This window comes from Lytechinus variegatus, chromosome 9, assembly GCF_018143015.1.
Source record: "Lytechinus variegatus isolate NC3 chromosome 9, Lvar_3.0, whole genome shotgun sequence".
Taxonomy (NCBI): domain Eukaryota; kingdom Metazoa; phylum Echinodermata; class Echinoidea; order Temnopleuroida; family Toxopneustidae; genus Lytechinus; species Lytechinus variegatus.
The window spans coordinates 17,835,364-17,853,750 of record NC_054748.1 but is presented as its reverse complement, the minus strand read 5'-3'; the positions used below and the strand labels follow the sequence as shown (position 1 = coordinate 17,853,750).

Below are 18,387 nucleotides of genomic sequence, written 5' to 3'. Positions count from 1 at the left end.
CCTTATGCTTTCATAATGAATAAAAATACTGCAGTTATCATTCCCAGACAATTATGAACTATGTGGATGTCAAAATGAATGTGTACTGTAAGGGATTAGTGCTCCAATTGGCTGTCCATGGTTAAACCACAGCTTTAAACAAGGGATTAATTTAAACCGGAGTTCAGAGTACAGGCCATTTACACGAAAATCTAACTTCGACTGACGCAAACTCTTTAACTACTATCTAAATGCATTTGAACCCAATTTTTTTCAATGTCATTTTTAAATGAATTTCCTAACTATATGCATCTCGTCAACTGATAAACAAAGAAGAGTTTAAATATTATTCTAATCGGAGATTGAAATGTTCATAGATAGGCCTACTGAATATCAGATTTGATCAGGATAGCATTGCATAGGTTCAGGCAAAAGTGAATAAATTTATGCAAATTTGACCAGAATTCACTTCATTTATTTAAATCACCCCCTTCTTTTTTTCACGATCTATTCCCTCGTCTTCGTTAATATTCGCACCATTGCTCACTGTCCGTTCGTCTTATTGGGTTGTATCAACCCTTCGCTCGCCTTCGGCTGCAATTTACTCAAAGAGGTGAACCGAAAAATTGATATTCTTCGCATGCCATATTTATTCTTTGCTTACCGTTTGTTGATAAAATTTGACAATAGTGATTGATCGCATGATTTGGCAGAAATTTTTATTTTAATTCGTCGATTTCACGTGCATTTCGTGCATTTTTTCCCATTCGTCACCCTTCGTCAGCGTACATTCGTTGAGGTGTGAGTGGGCTTTTAAGCCTACAAGTGGAATGCCTCTGGCGGTCTCACCTGTATCACGCGATTTAATATAGCAGCAGCACTGACTTTGAAAACTACTATAACTCGCACAAGATGTTCAGTGATACTTGGTTGCTCTTATTTCCACTTTTTATGTACTAGACCAATACACTTACAGAGATATGATGGTAATTCAACAAAGTCCCCCACTATGGCCAAAGTTCATTGACCTTTGAACTTGGTCATGTGACCTAAAATGTGCACAGGATGTTCAGTGATACTTGATTGCATTTATGTCCAAGTTTTATGAACTAGACCAACATACTTTCAAAATTATGATGGTAATTCAAAAAATACCCCCAATTTGGCAAAAGTTCATTGACCCTAATTGACCTTTGATCTCAATCATGTGACCTGAAACTTGCACAGTATGTTAAGTAATACTTGAGTACTATTATGTCCAAGTTTCATGAATCAGATTTATATACTTTTAAAGTTATGATGGTAATTCAACAGATACCCCCATTTCGTCCAAAGTTCATTGACCCTTTTCACCTTGGTCAAGTGACGTGAAACTCATGCAGGATGTTCAGTGATACTTGATTAACCTTATGTCCAAGTTTCATGAAATAGGTCCATATACTATGTTATGATGACATTTCAAAAACTTAACCTTAGGTTAAGTTTTGATGTTGATTGCCCCAACATGGTCTAAGTTCATTGACCCCAAATGACCTTTGACCTTGGTCATGTGACATGAAACTCAGGCAGGATGTTCAGTAATTGAAAGCTCAAACGATAACTTACCAGTTTGAAGTTTGAGCAGAATTTTATGAGGGAGTTGAGTGAGGAGATTAATTGAGATCCCGCCTCGCACATGCGCACTCATTCTTCGGAGCATCAAAATGTGATCGCTGTTTAAAATATCAGCTTCCTAATGCAGCTGATACGAACGAACATTAGCTTAAAGTCACCACAGACTATTAAAATTAATTTCTCTCAAGAGGGAGGGAGAGGAGGGCAATAAATCTCCTCACTCAACTCCCTCATAAAATTCTGCTCAAATTTCAAACTGGTAAGTTATCGTTTGAGCTTTCAATTTTATTTCGTTCGTCTCGAGAGGAGACTAATTGAGATTTTGTAGCTCAGCGAACACATTTTGAGTTGCACTGTCTGCAAAAGACATGTTTGTGCAGATACAAAGGATATACAGTATGGAACATATACAAAGCAAATTTGTATATACCTTATTTCAACTTCACTACTGTTGTAGAATTGCTTGCGAAAATTCAGTTGCTTCACTATCAGCAAGAGGTTTATTGTAATATTGCTGGAAGGTTTTTTTCTTAACCATCCAGCTTGATTCATGATGCTAGAAATAGGCACACTTGCTCTGATTGCTGCCGATGTTGCAGCCGATCTTGTAGAATGTGATTTATACACTGAAGTATCAATCCCGGCGCCTGCTAATGTCACTTTGATCCATCTTGATATGGTCTGTGATGAAACTTTGCCATATGGCTTGGTATAGCTAATGAACAAGCGTCGCTCTAGTCCTCTGATAGACTTAGTCCTTTTCATATACGCTCGTAAATATTTAACAATACACAACCTCCTGTCTGATGGATATGCCTTCAACTTCATAGTGAAACCATGGTGACCTGGTCTGCTGTGCTTGAGCAGTTCATCAACATGAAAACTCACTGAACTTTGTTTCAGTTCCATCTGATCTAAGTTTAACAAATGTAACGTCTGCACCCTTTGTGCAGAGACTAAGGCTAACAATAAGCAAAGTTTATGTGTAAGCTGCTTTAAACTTAAAGTCTTAGCTGGCGAAAGCCTACGTAGAAATTTCAATGCTACGCTGACATCCCAAGTGTCTTGATAACGTGCTTGTGGAGGTCTGAGGTTAAAGGTCCCCTTAAGAAACCTACAGATAAGAGGCTGTGTCCCCACAGAATGAACACTATTCTCCAGCGTTACATACAAGGATAATGCACTTCTTGCTGCATTCATTGTACTATAACTAGCCTTCTCTCTATGAAACAGTTCTGCTAAAAATTCTAACACAAAGTTAACTGAAGAACGAAGAGGACTTTTCTTCCTGCTTTCACAAAATTTTGTCCATTTTGTCCAATATACTCGGTACTGACGTTGAGTAGACTTCCTCAATGATGCTGTCAACACGTCGGTGATCCCTTCATCTAAGCCTATATTCTCGAAGGGTCCCCTGTTACCCTGCAACACAAAAGATCAAGGCGATCATAAAGTGGATGAGGTAAGTTTGTTACAGGTTGTCTAAGGAGGTTAATGTCTCTCCTAAGGAGCAACGGTTCCTCCACAAGGATGCTATTAAGGCATGGGAACCATGATTGTGTTGGCCAGTTTGGAACGACCAAAATGCCCGATGCCCTATCAGACTTGATCTTTTGAATGCATTTAGCCAATAAGCAGAAGGGAGGGAATGCATAAAAATCTAGCTTTCCCCAGTCTAGTGTGAATGCATCAACTGATTCTGCATTTGGATCTGGTAACCATGAAACATATCTTTGTGTTTGTGCATTCAACCTGGAGGCAAAAATATCAATTTTTGGGCTGCCAAATCTTTGGATGACTTTTCTGTATGCTCTTTTGCTGAGCATCCATTCAGTTCTATCATTGAAATTGCGTGATTCATAATCTGCTTCAATATTCTGGCTGCCTGGAAGGTGTGCAGCACTAAGCCAGATATTTCGTTCCATGCACCATTTCCAAATTTTTATGGAAAGCTTGTTACAACTTGGGGATTTAATGCCTCCCATGTTATTTACATAGCACACTGCTGTTGTGTTATCAGATCTAATTAAGATATGAACATTGGATGTACTACCATGAAAGGATCTCAGCCCTAGATCGATGGCCAATATTTCTAGATAATTAATTTCATTATTTTGTGCCTTTTCATTTTCAGACTGATTCCACCTTCCCCCTGTATGAACTTGCATATTTGTGGCACCCCATCCATAGCCACTAGCATCCGTGCGGATTTCAAATTTAGGGTTTTCCCTTTTGATAGGAGCAAATGCACTATCTGCATGACTTATCCACCATTCTAGTTCCTGCTTCGACTCACATGATAGCTCCATAATTCTGTCATAATGCCCTTTATTCTTTTTCAAGGCTTCTAATTTTTCTTTCTCCATATTCCTATAAAACAATGGTCCATGCTGGACAGCAGGGAAGGTGGAGATTATCTTTCCGATAACATGTGCGACATGTCGAATTGTGGGTTTTGGTTGCAGGAGTAACTTTTCACATTCTTCCCTGACATTCTGAGCTCTCTCTACTGGGAGTTTAATGGTCATGTCTACTGTATTGAGGGTAAAGCCCAAGAACTGGAGCTCCTGTACTGGTTTTAGTACTGATTTTTCTGGGTGAACTTTAAACCCTAATTCTGAAAATGCCTGCAAAGTGGCATTAATTGCAGACTCAACTTTTTCTTTTGTGTCCCCAATAAGAATTGTATCATCAAGATATCCAAGTACAATATGACCCTTTTCACGTAGTGAAGAGAATACTGGTTTCAACATCTTAGTGAATAACCTGGGTGCAGAGGTTAACCCATTTGGCAGTGCCTTGTATTGCCACTGTTGTCCTTGCCAATTAAATTGCAAGTATTTCCGGAATTCAGAATGAATCGGAATAGAGTAGTATGCATCTTGGAGGTCTACTGAAGCCATGTAAAAATTTTCCGCCAAGAGGCAAATCACAGAATGGATATTATCCATCTGAAAGTGTTGTTTAACCACAAATTCATTTAGGTCTGATAGATCCAAGATCAATCTTAGACTGCCATTTTTCTTTGGCCTTGTAAATATGTTGGAAAAATAACCACCCTTGATAAAGGGTGAACTTCTTTCTATTACATTCTTTCCTTCAAGATTTCTCAGTTCAGCTGATATTTTATCTGTTTCTGATCTGTTACGTTTAAATTGATGACATATCAACCTTTCTGGATGTGGTAAACTTGTATCAAATTCTATCTTAAAACCCCTGACAGCTTCCAGTATTGTATGATCGGATGTGATTTTCTTCCAATTATTATAATATTGTTTCAGTCGACCTCCAACAGGGGATGCTTGGTCAGAATTATTTGTGCATGCAATTTCATGATCGTTTGTATAAAACAAAGAATTATTGCTACCTACCTCTTGGGGTATACTGGTAGCTACTTCCGCTGGGGATTCTCTCGGTATCTGCCCTGAGATGCTGGTGGTTTTTTCACCATGGGGGCTTGTGGCTGTCTGCGGCCCCTGATAGGGGCCTTTCTGTCCAAAAAAGGCCTGTAAGGAGCACCTGATTGTGGTCGATGGTTAGGAGTAGACCAACCTGCAGCTCTGTAACCTTGGCGGGAGTAATCTCCAGCTCTGTAAGGGTGGTAATTGGCGTGAGCTCGATAACGGCCACGGCCTGGCTCTGAAGTTTTTACAACTCGTCCAGTAGCTTTCTGCTCTTCGGTCATGTCCTTAACTCGCTTTCCCAAATCGTCCCCAAAAAGGAACTTTGTGACCGGAATAGTTGGTTTGCACAGGTGGCTGTATGCAGCATTCATGTCTGGCTTTATTTGTTCCTTGCGTAGAGCATTCATTTCGTAATTTGCATTAGACAGCAAGGCCAATGCATCTTGTTGAGATGGAGAAAGGTTGCCTGACGAGATTGAGCGAGTGAAGGCAGTCAAGCCCCTAGTGAGGGACTTCTGTACCCTAGCTAGCTTGAGGTCTCTGCTTCTTGTTGAAGGAGACAGATTCTCTCAAATAACAGGGTTCACTTTAGGTACATCCAAGTAGGGGCAGTTGCTTGGTGGCAAATATTTTATTCCAGTCTCTTCGAGGACTTTCTCCTCCAATTTATTGTTCATCATGAACATTGTTGAGCTAGCTATTTCTTCTTCAAGAGGAGGCCCCTCATCAGATTGGGCAGCAAACTTAGCTGCAAATGTGGGAATCATTTTTGGCAATGTGGATTTCTCTTGGGAAGTACATGTGATGTCATCGTAATCAACATCAACTGGTTGCGTGTACAGCCTTTGGCATGATTGGTACGGATTGATGTCATCATGATCATCAGCTGAGTCCTCATTATGAGCATGTTCAGCGTAATGTTGGTCATAATCTTCCTCCGGCAATAGGAGAGCACCAATGACACGGTTAAGCATGGATTCCAGTTTTGTTAAACGACTGTCAACATCAGCCAAGTTTTTATTTTCATCCCGTGAGTGGGACGACTGCTCCTTTTTTGAAGATGAAACTGAAGCTGGGGGTCCGCTATTGCCGTCTTTAACATTGCTTTGCTTCTTCTTATCTTTCTCTGGTTTCTTAACATACCGTTTATCGATCTTCTTCCCGCTCACGGAGCTCTTGGGCTCATGACTTGTGAGGCTTTTGGAGGTGGATGTGCTCGCGGGGTGCTTAGACCCATGGTGGAGCATCGCCGCCGGAGTTTCGGGGGCCGAGGAGGCTCTCGGTCCGGTCGGAGACGGACTCAAATCCGCCGAATCTTGATCGCGAGCGTTGCTCGAACTCATGATAGAAAACGTAAAAATACGATTCTGAAGTGCAAGAAATTATCACCTTGCCTTGAATAACTTCTGAAAATAGATATGAATAGTCTTTTGAGTAAAAATGCGTCGTATTTCCGAAGAAAAATCGTTTTTTCTGTAAGAGTGCGGCAGGTGTTTGAACCTGCTATTTTGCGATGAAGCGATAATGAGTGCGCATGTGCGAGGCGGGATCTCAATTAGTCTCCTCTCGAGACGAACGAAATAAAATTCTTGATTAACCTTATGGCCAAGTTTCATGAACCAGGTCTATAAACTTTCTAAGTTATGCTGTCATTTCAAAAACTGAACCATAGGTTAAGATCTGGTGTTGACGCCGCCGCCGTCGCCGTCGGAAAAGCGGCGCCCATAGTCTAACTCTGCTAAGCAGGTGAGACAAAAACCGCGTAGAGGAAATTGTACACATATGAGTGCAGGGCAAGTGAGAACAGGACGTGGTGTACTGGGAAGTGTAGAAAGTGATCAGTATCTTTTTTTAATTTATGTATTTAGATCTCGTGGGATGGAACGCCTTATCAGCAAATGCTGTTTTTCGTAGGAGTCCATAGAATGAAAAGCTGCTCGCACGCAAAATTATATTACATGTACGGCATTTCATTACTCGACAGTGCGTATCAAAAAAAGTTTACACTTTGAAAAAGTCCTGGGAATTAAAAAATATACAGCATGTGGGTAATTTTTTCATATATATTATTGGGTTTGGGTCTCATCTATCCAATGAAAGTAAAAGTTTTGAAAGAATGTTGCACTTGAGTGAGCACTGTCCATTTTTGTAAAGCTCGCAGAAATCTGTTTGCGCAGAAATGCTCGTTTTAACGCTTTGTCGAGGGGAAAGGGCCAAATCAAACTTATCTTGCGAAACATTTCTTTTACATTTCCCTTACACTTTTAGTCAATTGAAATGAAATGGATACATTCAAGCATTTTGGAACAATTTTGCCACCAAAAGTGAAAATTTCAACACTTATTAAGCACAACCTTTACCCTTTTTGTGCCAGCTGGATCTTAGGACATAACTGAATCTGACCAAAAGTTTATATCAGACATCTCCAGCACTTTTCACTAAGTTTTTATCATTTAATGTGGGTTTGCATTTCATTTTTCATTTAATACTTGCTTTTCCAGACTTTTCCCAGGCTTGAAAGTGATTAACAAAATGAAAATCAAGCCGAGGCCATTTCATGTGGATCACAGCTCATTGTAAAGCAAATACCATCACGATGGCCTTGGTGTGTGGGGGAGTGGGGTGGGGCGCAATGCACTCTTCATGGTGTTTTGGGCAATGAAACAAGTTAAAAAAAGTAAAAGATATCTTCAAATCAATTTTATTAGCTAAATCGAACGTGTTTTTCATGATTATGGTCTACTTTTATTCGCATAACTATTTCAAAGTTCTGCGCAAATCATTTTTCACTAACTTTTCAAAAGTAAGTGGTGTTCACTCAAGCGGAAATATTTTTCGAAAGTTATATCGTCATTTGCTTAAATGGATCTGTACCAATGTTAAAATGTGGAAATTTTTTCAAGATATTACTAATCAATAATTTTACAGGATTTTTTCTAAGTGTAAACTTTTTTTTTGATACGCACTGTATATCACAAAAAATCCATTACAATAAAGAAATCGAAGACAATTATTATAGGTTTTTACCTGAAAATGGTAGTATTATTATGTCCACGGTTATATACCCCGTATACCTAGCCTTTGGTGTGGAGATGTCCCCGCAATTCGGAATTTTCAGGTCAGTATATTGCTATCATCCCCCCTACTCGGAACGGATTTACGCCGGTCACGCGGTCGACGCCGACATCGAAGTAGGGGGGGGGGGGTGGGCGGGCGAAATTAGCCCCCATTTTTAATGCCTTAAAATTGCGCAGTCTTCCTACCAGCCTTAACCCTTGTTTGAACCAAATCTACTAGTATACATATATAAGGCACAATTGCCTTTAAAATTGAAAATTCGAACAAGTGAATAAGTAGTTACATGTATTTCAATTCCACCTGAAAAGATATTAGTTTCCAAATCCTAAATTCCCTCATTAAGGGTCCTTCTTGAAGATAGTAGTATTCATTAAGCGAGCGAAGATTATGGTTGGCCATTGAAAATATTCCTAGCATCACCAGGGCACTGATATTAATCCAGTGCTTGAGTTTTGACAGATCACTTATCATTAGCAGGGGCGAATCTATCCTTCGCCAAAGGGGGGGGGGGCCCTTATGGAACAAACACAGTGTTACCACAGTGTGTTCACATAGTTGACTATGTGTAAACTATGTGTTAACTATGTGGTCACAGTGTTGTCACAGTGTGAGACTTCAGATCACATAGTTAATCACATAATGGCCCACATAGTTGGGTAAGAAACACAGTGTTACCACAGTGTGTTCACATAGTTGACTATGTGTAAACTATGTGTTAACTATGTGGTCACAGTGTGAGACTTCAGATCACATAGTTAATCACATAATTGCCCACATAGTTGGGTAACAAACACAGTGTTACCACAGTGTGTTCACATAGTTGACTATGTGTAAACTATGTGGTCACAGTGTTAGACTGCAGATCACATAGTTAATCACACAATTGCCCACATAGTTGGGTAACAAACACAGTGTTACCACAGTGTGTTCACATAGTTGACTATGTGTAAACTATGTGGTCACAGTGTGAGACTTCAGATCACATAGTTAATCATAATTGCCCACATAGTTTGGCAACAAACACAGTGTTGCCACAGTGTGTTCACATAGTTGACTATGTGTAAACTATGTGGTCACAGTGTGAGACTCAGATGACATAGTTAATCACATAATTGCCCACATAGTTGGGTAACAAACACAGTGTTACCACAGTGTGTTCACATAGTTGACTATGTGTAAACTATGTGGACACAGTGTTAGACTTCAGGGGCCCGTTGCAGAAAGAGTTGCAATCAAACGCAACTCTAAAAATCATGCGCAACTTGATTTTCAGCCAATCAGCAGCGTGCATTTTGGACTTGCGATTGATTTTTTGACTTACGTTTAAACGCAACTCTCTCTGCAACGGACCCCTGGGGTCACATAGTTAATCATAATTGCCCACATAGTTGGGTAACAAACACAGTGTTACCATAGTGTGTTCACATAGTTGACTAACTATGTATTCACAGTGTTAGACTTCAGATCACATTGTTAATCACATAATTGCCCACATAGTTGGGTAACAAACACAGTGTTACCACAATAAGTTCTTCAATCGTACCCGAAAAGCAAAAAAGGGTCTTCAAGCTCGTCAGGGGGGGGGGGGGGGGCGGGGAGCAGGGAGGAGTACTAAACTTGAAAAATTGTTTGATGCACTATTCCCAATACAATCTCCATTTAGTTTATAATTTACACTGAAATTTTGCCGGTAATTTGATATTTGATGATTTTTTTATTTTCTTTTAAGATTATCATCGCAATGGATAAACTATCAGTAAAGGCTATAACGTTCAATAGAGTTATAGATCTATACTAGATATCCGGAACTCTTCGGTAAATCTCGGCCTCGGAAATCTATTTTCGGCGAGGCATGCTACATACCGCTAGCGCGCTCGTGTACATGTGCGTTTCAAATTCAAAGCTCACCGATCGACGCCCGTTACAGTTTATCACTTCATCCAATATTTACGCCCGTTAGAATCTGATCTTACTGCACTTTGTCTTAATCTTCTTGAATTGATAAGGATATCAACCATGTGGGTTTTAGAACAACACTGGGTGGAAACAAGGAACGGTTAATACTTCTAGCGATTTTGTAACAAAAAGATGTTGGTCAACTTGGTGGACCCGAACTTGAGATGAGGGCCTGGTGGAGTCCGGAACCCCCGGCAGAGAAACGGCCGGAACATTGGCTGGGATGTGGAAGGCCAAGGTGTTAGTGGCCAGTGGTAAATAATACATTATTATATCCTGATTTGTACCTAATATGTAATTATTTATGCTCTCCCTTTGTCCAGGGGTAATTGTCGAACCGTGTCCGTATGTATATAGATCTATAGGCTATGTGGTGCTCGACTAGCATAACTAGCCTGGAGGCGTCTGAAACTGAAAGTCATGATTTTTTAAGTTAACCCAGGCCAAGGAACTCCTGCCCGCCTGCTACGCGGGCGGGAGTTCCCTGGCCTGGGTTACTATGAATTTAGCTCTACACAGTACTCTACGTAGTCGTAGGGTTACTCCCCACTGACGCCTGGGATCACGAGCTATTCACCCACGTACGGTACTGCCACTGGTACAAAACCTGAAACTTTCGCCCCCGAGATTTCTACTTTCCCTCTAATTTCTAAATCTAGCCCTAAAACATGTAAAACATGTAGGCCTACCTGTCATGGGGTTCAACTTATTTTCCAAGTGAAGTAGATTACCGGGTGTAACATTTCTGCGATATTGATTTCATTTTTAAAGAAGAATTCATAAAAAAACGAATCACGCGATTTGCGTGCTGTCGCCAAGCGAAAGACAAAGAAATCAAGATGGCGACACAAACACGGCCGTAAGCTCTTTCCATCTTTTCTACTAGCCAGGAGGCTTCTAAAGAGTAAAAAATCATTTACTAATACTAGGCCTATACTAACGGAGTCTTGAGGAAGCAATGTCAATGATGATTTTTTTAGATATGTCATCTACTTCTTCATCATTGACGTCTTGACACTCTCTCCATAGTGTCTTAAGCGAAGGACCAAAACAAAGATGGATTTCCCTAGAAAATCCATCTTTTTAAACCAAAATCACAAGAATTCTATTAATTCTATTCATTCTTACACCTTCCTACGCCTAATGCGTAGGAAGGTGTTGAATATTATTATATAAAAATATAAAATTTAGAGATAGAAATTAGAGATAAAAATTCTTATTCAACAAATATTAAAATTTATTTCGTGATCATAAATAATTTATATATATTAATATGAATTATTTATAAACAAAAAATAAATTTTAATATTTGTTTAATAAGAATTTTTATCTAAAAATTGTTCGTTATCACGGGATTGCTTTCCGGAAGTACGTCATACATAAGCGGTTCAAGGGTCGACGCTATTGTATTGTATTTCCGTTGTTTACATGTGGAAGGGGGGGGTCTACGCGGCATCATTTAGGTAAGAAATCTTCATGTTTTATATTTTTATATAATGATATTTAAAACCTTAATGCGTAGGAAGGTGTAAAAATGAATAGAATTCTTGTGATTTTGGTTTAAAAAGGTGGATTTTCTAGGGAAATCCATCTTTGTTTTAGTCCTTCCCTTAAGACACTATGGAGAGAGTGTCAAGACGTCAATGATGAAGAAGTATATGATAAAAAAAATCATCATCATTGTGTCCTCAAGACTAATACTAACGTATCTTAGGGTGTGTTTATGCTTCCATTGCGAGGACAGAATCAGCGATTTCAAACGTCGATTCAAAACGCCGATCGTAAACGTGGTTCTGGGAGTGCTGTTTATGCTTAACTTTTCATAGCAAATCATGATCTTGTAAAGCGAGGTCAAATTGGGCGCGCCTTTTTTTTTTTTTGTGGGGGGGAGGGGTTTCCGATTATTGTTTCTACGTAGAGATAACAAGGAGCAATACGACTGTATTTGTCCGCGGATTTTCATCTCACCGGAAGCATGTACCAAATGACGTCATTTAAACACGTTTACGATCGTGGTTCTGTTTATACTTCCCCAGAAAGCCTGATTCTGGTCAAACGACGTTTACAAATGCACATTTTTGTGAGTTTACGATTGGCGTTTTGAAACAGCGTTTAACTGAAAGTAAGCATGGACGCAACAGTGTTTTGGACTAATCACGTTTGGAAACGCTGATTCTGGCTTGAAAAGTGGAAGCATAAACACGGCCTTACTCTCACCTACATTGTAGCCAGGCGGCTTCTAGTTCTAGAGAGTAAAAATCAGTTACTAACGTAAGGATACTCTCATCCGAAGCCAGGTCTTCCTTCTCATTGACCCACACGACGGAAGCCAAAACCTGAAACTTTCACCCCCGAGATTTCTACTTTCCTTAATAGAAAAGATCTAGCCCTAAATCATGTATATTGAAAAAACTTCATTTCCGACATTTCTACGCTCTCGTTATTTTTTAACAAGAATTCATCAAAAAAATGAGAGAAATATTGTGAAAAGACGGAAGAGACTTGCCCGATCTTACTTCCTATTGTTCTTCGCCAACGTTACCCGACGCACGCGTCTATGAGAAGGAAGACCTGGCTTCGTATGAGAGTAACCTTACGTTAGTAAATGATTTTTACTCTCTAGAAGCCGCCTGGCTACTCTCACCCACGTTACTCGACTCAAGCGTCCGTATCGTGGGTGAAGAACAATAGAAAACAAGATGGCGGTGTAAACATCGGGCAAGTCTCTTCTTTTCATGATATTTTTGTCATTTTTTTAAATGAATTCTTGTCTAAAAATAAAATCCATAGCATAGAAATGTCGGAAATGAAGTTGTATCCCAGGTACATGATTTAAGGCTAGATCTTTTTAGAGAGAAAGTAGAAATCTCAGGGGCAAAAGTTTCAGGTTTTGGCTGCCTACATGCACATGTATACAATAGAAGCCCTGGCTTCGTGTGAGAATAAGTTACGTTAGTAAATGATTTTTACTCTCTAGAAGCCTCCTGGCTAGACTGAATTAGCATTACATCTGCTAATTAAAAAATTTGGGGGCAAATTTAATGATGTGAAAGATTCTTACTAGTTTTTAAATAATAATTATGTTATTTAGATCTACTGAAAAATATGTCTACAACTCAAAATAGTTTGTGTGTACAGAATAAAATTATTTACGTCTATAACTTAAAAACTGGTGTCTGAATTCTGATTTGATAACTTGTCTGTACTCTGTAGTAATAAATCTAATAATGCTAAAACTCCATTTTTACAATGCATTTCATAAATGGCTCTTTGAAATTACTCTGATTATTTATGTCTGTCCTTAATGTGCCTGTCCCTTACAGAAAAAAAGCTGATGTACTAAAGAAAGAGAAGGAGTTCCTAAACACCGCAACCAGAGTAGATGAGGCTATGGATGAGTCTGATGCCACAGATGAGGACATGGAGGATGAGGCTTCAACCTCAAAAAAAGAGGTGAGAAAGAGGGTACGTTGAAACTTTACATTAAACTTAAATTTTAAAGACGTGCATGGATCAGGAAATTTTGAAGCCTACTAGCCAGGAAATTCCAAAGTGATAAGTGTTTACCTGAAGCAGGCCAGACTTTATTCTGTGATTTGCAAAAAAATGACTTCTACATAACTTGATATCACTGCCAGTGGTGATTAAAAAATTGCTCTTAAATTTCTACTTGAAAAAAAAAATTGATGGAATTGGAAAGTATTGGTGGTACTACTTCAATAAAAGAAAATTCATTAGAAAAACTAAAAATAATGATACACTTATGAATTTTGTCTGGATTCCTAGTCTAGATACAGAATTGCATTGGATTTGCACATGACCGCGTACCCAGGTGTCGCAAATTTGAACTCAGAAGATATGCGAGACTTAAATGTGAGTGGCGCGGCGCGGTCACCCCAAAAAATCGCAGCTGAATGGTCTTGAAAAATGTTGAGCGGGGGGGGGGGGGGGGGCTCAATTAAATTTTAATTTTTAAAAATTCTAAACATATTCCATATGTGTTCATATTTTATTTCCATTTTTGGTTGCAGGTTGGGAAAGCTGACAGATCTGCTATGGCAGAGCTTCTAAAGAAGAAAAAGACTGAAGACCAGCGGAACCATGAAGGTCAGTTTAAAAGTTTATTATTTACGGCAAGATTCTGTGGCCAATTAAATTAAATGAAAAATCATGACCAGAAAACAAAATTCTCATATGTCCAGAAAGAGTATCTTCTCCAGAGCATTGCATTTATGCTTTTGGTGCAAATAGAATTTTACATCACAACAAAGAATACCTCTTAATTATCGAAGGTTAAACATATACCACATAAAAATGGTATCTGAAATTATGATGGAGTAGATGCTCTTTCAGGACATACATCTATATGAGATGAGAGTTATGTTTTCCGGACATGCTTTTTCATTAAATTGGTGATTTTTTTAAATGTTAAAGTTTTTTTCTGACTTTCTTGGTATATCATTGTAGGATATTGGCACTCTAAACGGATGAATTTCCATTGCTAGCCCTGGCATATCAACATTCACAAATAACACTGTCTCACACACAGATTTGCGTTATGGTAAATTCTAGTAGAAGGGGCTATGAAATGATGTGTCTGATGATATATCCACCGCAAAAATAAAGAAATCACTTTCAATTTTTGAAAAAATGGCATTTTGGGCAATTCATATCGTCTGTGATGTCATAAAATCATATTTAAAAAAATCTCTGTTCTTTAATGATATTTATCAAACCTTCACTGATATATTTCTCAATTTTTTTGCTTCTTATTACAACCAATTATTCATCAGGGTGAACTTCCCGTTTGAAAGCTTTTCCATTTTCTTGTGTATTTTGCCAAGAATGATTGTCTCTGCGTGAATCTACAAATGAATTCAGAATATCACAATTACTGTAAATAGGAAGATGCCCTGTAATTTCTCATATTACCAAGCTCGTCAATAATTTCAAGGCGGAGGGTTAGGGTGAATCTCCCTGAAAGAGAAACTACATGTACTACATGTAGAATAGCACAGTCTCTCCAAATGGTAATCTACCGTGAAAATAAGTTTTGATGTGGAAACAAAAACAAACGAACAGAAAAAGGAGGAAAAGGACACCGACTTTGATTTGAATCTACGTAACCATAGAAAACATTTTAATTTTTTAAGTAAGTGATTGATCTTCACAAATGTCTTGTCATTTTACAACGATGCTGCCTGTCACCAGTACAATTTCTTCCAGAACGGCAGACCAAAGAAATTAGAAATTAGAGTCAAAGGCTTAGACAATTAACCAGTTTAAGAACTTAATTTCCTTTAAGTCACTTCCTTGTCATTTCATAAGATATTTTCAATCAAGTAGGACTATAGAAATAAGATTACCGAGCCTGAAATCTTGATTTTCTTGCTTTAACTTATCTGCCCCTAATATTATAATCCTGTTTCATGGGTATGCATGGTTTTTTGTTATGTTTGTGACTCTTAGATACTCCACTGCAGCTGAGTAACCAACAGTCACAAACAGACGGAACTTGACTTGGCTTTAATTAATATTTATAAATGATGTAGAGTCTTTGATAAAAGTTTGAGACTTTGAGCCAGTTTTTGTGTCCTTTCATTTTCTTATTTTCAGCACACACAACAAGCAAATTTCCCTGCACTTCCATGGGCCAAGTACGTGCACGCATGGGCCAGAAGCTGAAAGATGTCCGTTCATCTCGAAGACGTGCAGAAAAGCAGGTTTAACTGTGATACCTTTTTTTGTTTGGAAATAAGCCTTAATATTGCCTCATACAAGTCATTAAAAAACCCATTTTATTCTGATCATGGGTATATATTACACGAAAATGTCTTTCATGTATTATGACATGTCTGCTAATACAGCCAACTCAGGTTTATATAGTGTGTGCTTTCAAAATTTATCATGACATTCCAACTCCTGCTTTATCACCTTGTGCTATTCATCAAACTCAGATTGATATATTTTTATATTTATACTATGACAAATCATTTTCTTGCCATGTACCTTCCGTTTGATACTGTTTCCAAGTTCCAACTAATACAAAGGAATACTTATATGCAGCTATATGGACGCTAGTATATGCACTTCATGCAAGGGATTTGCTTTACTACATGTGTAGGCGTTGCTTTTCCGACTACGGCGGCGTCGTCGTCAACATTGAAATCTTAACTAAGGTTAAGTTTTTGAAATGTCGTCATAACTTAGGAAGTATATGGGCCTAGTTCATGAAACTTGGACATAAGTGTAACTAAGTATCACTGACCATCTTGCATGAGTGTCCAGGTTGCATGATCAAGGTCATTTAGGGTCTAATTTTTTTTATGTCATAACTTTAAAAATATAAGGGCCTATTTTATGAAACTTGTACAAAAGTTGCTGATAATCTTACATTAGTGTCAGCCTGTCAGGTCACATGATCAAAGTCAAAGGTCACAGCACTGAAATCTGAACTGTTAATTTTTTTAAGTGTCATCATCATGATCCTATTTCATGAACTTGAACATAAGGGTAATCAAGTACCACTGACAATGAGTTTCAGGTCACATTGTCAAGGCCAATGGTCATTTATGGTCAATAAAATTTGACCATGTTTGGTTATCAAAATCTTAACCAAAGTTTTTTAGATGTCATCTTAACTTTGGAATTTTATCGACCTAGTTCAGGAAAATTGGACATGAGTATTTAAGTTTCACTTATCATCTTGCATGAGTTTTAGGTCACATGATTAAGGTCAAAGGTCACTTAGGGTCAATGAACTGTGACCATGCATGCTCGAGATATTTTTTTAAAATGTCATAACTTTGAAAGTTTATGGATCTGGTTCATGAAACTTGGATATAAGGGTAATCAAGTATCATTGATAGTCTTGCACTAGTTTTTAGTCAAATGATTAAGGTCAAATGTCATTTAGCGTCAAAGAACTTTGACTATGTTGGTAATAATTTTGGAAATGTCTTCATAACTTTGAAAGTAAACTTGAACATTAGGGTAATCACGTATCACTGTTTTTTATTCAAAGTCAGCATTGTTGCTATATTGAATTGCGTGACACAGGCGAGACTGTCAGAGGCGTTCCACTTGTTTTTTTTTTCAAGTAACCTTTTCTTTTAAACAGGTTATTTTAGTTCGGTGTTTTCATCACTTGTAACCTTGCAAGTCTTGTTTCGAATGAAGATACTTGCATTTGAATGAAAGAACAACCTCAACGATAAATTTGTCAGAATATAGACTCATAAATGTTAGATACCTTAAAGGGGTACTCCAGGCTGAAAATAATCATATCAAAATAAATATAGTAAAATCCACCGAGCAAAACGCTGAAAATCTGATAGCAAATAGCGAAGTTATAGTATTTCAAGCTTAGCATTATTTTGTGAAAATAGTCATATGCAAGTCATCATGAATGTGCAATAGGTTGACTAATGATGTCATGTCATTTTCCTACATGTGTACACAACATGTCTCCCTTGTAACAAAATAAGTTGGCACAATGATTTTCTTACAAACTAAATCAGTTGTCAATCCCATTTTTTTATTATATCTGGTGACAAAATTTGACTAAATATATTTTTTTGAAATAAAATACAAAAGATTACGTGGGGATATCATCAGCTTGCACATTGCATATTCATGAAGACATGCATAGCACTGTTTTGCCCTAGTAATGCAAAAGTTAAAAATGTAATGACTTTGTCATCCTTGTCAGATTTTGATGAAATTTGCAGTATTTTATTTGTCTCCTTTTACTTTATTTGTTAAAATTGTATTATGTCAGCCTGGAGTACCCTGTTAATATCTTTACATTTAAGAAATATTTCATACCAGGCTTGTTTTCCCAAACAATTTCATTCCACAACGTATGTTTACTTGTGAAAATCGAGGAGAAAAATTCATGTTTGTATTCACAGTGCTTGTATTTATGACCCAGTTATTTTCATGTTGCTTTTATTATATTACTGTTTATTAAACTGAACAAAATGAATTTTTTCATTTTTTATTTCTAATTATATTTTCTTGTGTCTTGTAGATTGCTCTCCCTACTCTTCAGATTGGGACCAAAGCACAGTGTCTACCATGATACAACCACCCAAGTACCTATAGCCAGTGACAACAGACAAATTCTCAAATCAATTTTGTTGTGATCAGGAGGATGGAAGTTTTTAGTGTTGATTTTTTTTTTACAAGTGGGTATGCAAAATGATGAAAGATATATTCTAAAATTTGATTTGAATTGGTGACACTATTATTAGCTTCCACTCCTATTGAGATCAGCACTAATTGGCAATGATGGTATACTTTTGTGGTCAAGATTGCAGGACACTGTGCTTCGTTCCAGTTGGCCTGTGTTGCA

At 38.0% G+C, this 18,387-nt stretch overlaps 2 protein-coding genes across 3 annotated transcripts in view; one reads left to right on the top strand and one right to left on the bottom strand.

Annotated features, from left to right (window-relative positions):
• Nucleotides 1–18,387, top strand: part of LOC121421111 — a 63,704-nt gene that overhangs the window by 21,024 nt on the left and 24,293 nt on the right. The window lies entirely within an intron of this gene.
• LOC121421112 lies at nucleotides 2,175–6,579 on the bottom strand. Its single transcript, XM_041615748.1, has 2 exons — nucleotides 4,965–6,579; nucleotides 2,175–3,015 (listed from the first exon to the last, which is right to left on the bottom strand). The coding sequence occupies exon 1, from the start codon at nucleotides 6,338–6,340 to the stop codon at nucleotides 5,567–5,569; it is 774 nt and encodes a 257-aa protein (XP_041471682.1). The 5' UTR covers nucleotides 6,341–6,579; the 3' UTR covers nucleotides 2,175–3,015; nucleotides 4,965–5,566.